Source organism: Austrofundulus limnaeus, unplaced genomic scaffold (assembly GCF_001266775.1).
Source record: "Austrofundulus limnaeus strain Quisiro unplaced genomic scaffold, Austrofundulus_limnaeus-1.0 Scaffold476, whole genome shotgun sequence".
Taxonomy (NCBI): Eukaryota; Metazoa; Chordata; class Actinopteri; order Cyprinodontiformes; family Rivulidae; genus Austrofundulus; species Austrofundulus limnaeus.
The window spans coordinates 206,654-209,592 of record NW_013952878.1 but is presented as its reverse complement, the minus strand read 5'-3'; the positions used below and the strand labels follow the sequence as shown (position 1 = coordinate 209,592).

The window sequence follows — 2,939 nt, the reverse complement described above, 5'->3', positions numbered from 1 at the left end:
CAGCCCATCTATAGAAGTTTACTCTGCTTCAGTCTTAAACTGTTAAAAAATGACTAATAGTAATAAATTGCAGTAAATTTCAGTTCAAACTTAAATGGAACAACTAAAGCAGTCTCAGAAGAACCAGAGTGAAAAAATAAAATGCTTTTACAACAAACTTCCTTCCATATTCTGCTTATGTCTTAGTTTGTTCTACAAGAAAGAAAAAACAGCATTGAAGTTACTGCAACAACTGCAGCATAGTGCTGTTTATGAAGGCTACTGCTAGCAGCAGCAGAAACTCTTTGAATTCTTCGTCATGTCTTGTCCTCAAATGTTGAATCAAACTGCTGCTGTTAAAACATCCAACTTTCACTCCTCCTCTTGACAGTTAGCAGAGCACAGTAGACAGTCTGTTTCCTCCGTGCTGCTCTTAAATATCTCCAAACTGCCGATATGTTACTTCTTCTTCTTCTTTTCTTCTCTTCTCATCGTTCTTCTTCTGTTATTCGGGGGTGCGGTCGGAAATAACGTGTCAGTGCGTTAGCGCCCCCGCCTGGTATGGATTGTTGTTTACCCTTTGTGCTTCAGCGCAGCACAGGAGGGGACAAAAGTGGTATCGGTTAAGAGTATCGGCTGGCTTTTACGAGTACGAGTACTTGATGCTGGTATCGGATCCGATTCCGATACTGGTATCGGTATCGGGACACCTCTAATTATCATATATCTGGTAACACTGATTACTGCTGAATGTCTGCATTTCAGAAAGGAAGCTTGACTGATGTGAAACATAAATCTGTCAGTCTGTGGTTGATTACACTCTCTCTTTTTCAAGGACCATGATGTGTGACACAAAAAACTGAATTTTCGAACTGCAATTGAATTAAAAGTCAAAGTAATCTAACTGAATTTTTAATATAACAAAATACAGTTTCAAAGCAAATTAATTCAGATTCAAAACTTAACATTCAGTTTCAATTCAAGGAAATTTGTTTTCAAACCAATGCATGTAATTTTGCATTATGCAAATACAGAAGTTCCTTCCCATTTGTTTTTGTTTCTTTGTTTTAATGCACTAAATGTAAAAGGACTAGGCCTGGGTCATTGTGATAAGCTTTTACAGAAATACCATGTTTCACAGAATTAAAACAAAAATTTCATATTCAGCATGATTTAAGTTCATTGACTTAAATATATAAATGTTTCTAATATTACTTTTTTATTGTTGCTCTTACAGTGACTATTTTATAGCTGTAATAGTATTGTTTATTGAAACTAAAACGAGAGGCAGCAGGAGGATTTTTTTTGATATCAGTATGTGTTGAGGAGGACACTCAGCTGCTGCTAAACCAACCTTAGATCAACATCTGTAAAACTGACTTAGATATAGTCATGTGTTTGCTAAGCACACTTAGCTGTGACGGCCATCTTGAATAGGATACACCAAGTGTTACTAAAACTCTGGCTTTAACATACTCAACCTGGTTTGTCTGTTGGCAAAATACCTCATTAACTACTAGACAAATTTTAATGACTGAGTAAGAAAATAATTTTCTCTACAATTAGTTCATTTTTAGAGTATGTCCAGTTCAAAATAATCAAACTTGGCTAACACAAAAAAACTAAAGAGCAAAAGGTTTGTGTGGTAGTAGCTGGGAGTCATCCCCAACAGATTTTTAGCACCAACACAGATCTTTTATTAAACTTGGTAGGTTTGCAATCATTTAAGGATTGCTGTTTTCATTCTAAGAGTTTTTTAAAATTATTTATCAAGAAAACTAGTTTATTTTAAAGCAACATAATGTGAAACTGAAAACTTGCTGTTACTCTTTAATTTTCAGCTGTAAACCAGTTTTTTATGCGACAATGAACAGTCTGATGCTGGATATTAAATCTGAGTGTGATGCGTCGCTCGTTGTTCTGACAGGTACCCCATATTTGAGAGTCCGTACCCTTTGTCCATCCACGAGTCACCAGTCACCTGTTGCGAGTATTTCGCTGACTGCCCTGCTGAACTTATACCTGCACTTTACTCTGTCGGCAGCCGGCAGAAACGACAAGGTTACAGCAAGAAGGTAAGTTTTTCCTATTCGTTCGTCATCCCCAAACTGTAGTTTACATCTGTGCATTTAGCTGTGGAGACAAACTGTCTAATCCTAAAAGCAATAAGAGATGCTTGTGGCAGATTCAGTAAATAAATAAAGACAGAAATGGACAGTTACATCCTTTCATTTATTTATTTTTTTTTCAGGAGTGGCCTGTTAGTGGTGGAAACTGGGGCCAAGGAGCTCAGAGTTACCCAGAGATTATCATCACAGGGTTTGTATTTAATCAAAAATAAAATGTATTGTTTTTCTTGAATTCCATTCATAAACTTGTATTTTTTAAAACCATTTTTCTTTTTTTTTTTAAAGACACGCTGATGGTTCAATCAAATTTTGGGATGCTTCAGCATGTGAGTAACTTTTTAAGTTATTTTGTTTGGATGATGAAATATTTAGTTAAAGAATAACATAAGAGGGATTTTGATAGACAGGGTGGGCCGCCTTCCTTGGATAATGGTAGGGTAGTGGAAACACTGACATTACAAGCTAAGTTAGTAAGATTTTCAGGAGTCTTGTGTACCTGATTTGAAAAGTAAAAGAGCTCTGTGTTTGTTTTGTGACTTGAGACTGCATGACTAAAATGATACAAGTTCACTTTAAATTATCTAATGTATGATGGTGTAAAAAGTGGGTGGTGTTGACAGACATGTGACTTATATAAGAATGTTTTTCCTAAATAGAAAGCTTAGAGCTCCACACTCCAGACATTTATTTAAATAGAGAAAGCCTCTTTGATGGGAAGTGAAAAGTTTTTCAGAATTTAAGTCCAATTGTTTTTGTGTTTTACCCTTTTTTTTAATTGACCATGAACTGAATGACTTCACTACCATCTTAAATTCTAATATATATATATAT

The 2,939-nt window shown here is 35.4% G+C and overlaps 1 protein-coding gene across 8 annotated transcripts in view; it reads left to right on the top strand.

The window, feature by feature from the left end:
- LOC106529922 (syntaxin-binding protein 5) overlaps window positions 1-2,939 on the top strand; it is a 108,537-nt gene that overhangs the window by 60,481 nt on the left and 45,117 nt on the right. For all 8 annotated transcript variants that reach the window (XM_014025449.1, XM_014025443.1, XM_014025441.1 and 5 more), the window contains 3 exons: window positions 1,907-2,054; window positions 2,231-2,298; window positions 2,394-2,434. In XM_014025449.1, the coding sequence (XP_013880903.1) occupies window positions 1,907-2,054; window positions 2,231-2,298; window positions 2,394-2,434 (257 nt within the window). The remainder of the gene's footprint in view (window positions 1-1,906; window positions 2,055-2,230; window positions 2,299-2,393; window positions 2,435-2,939) is intronic.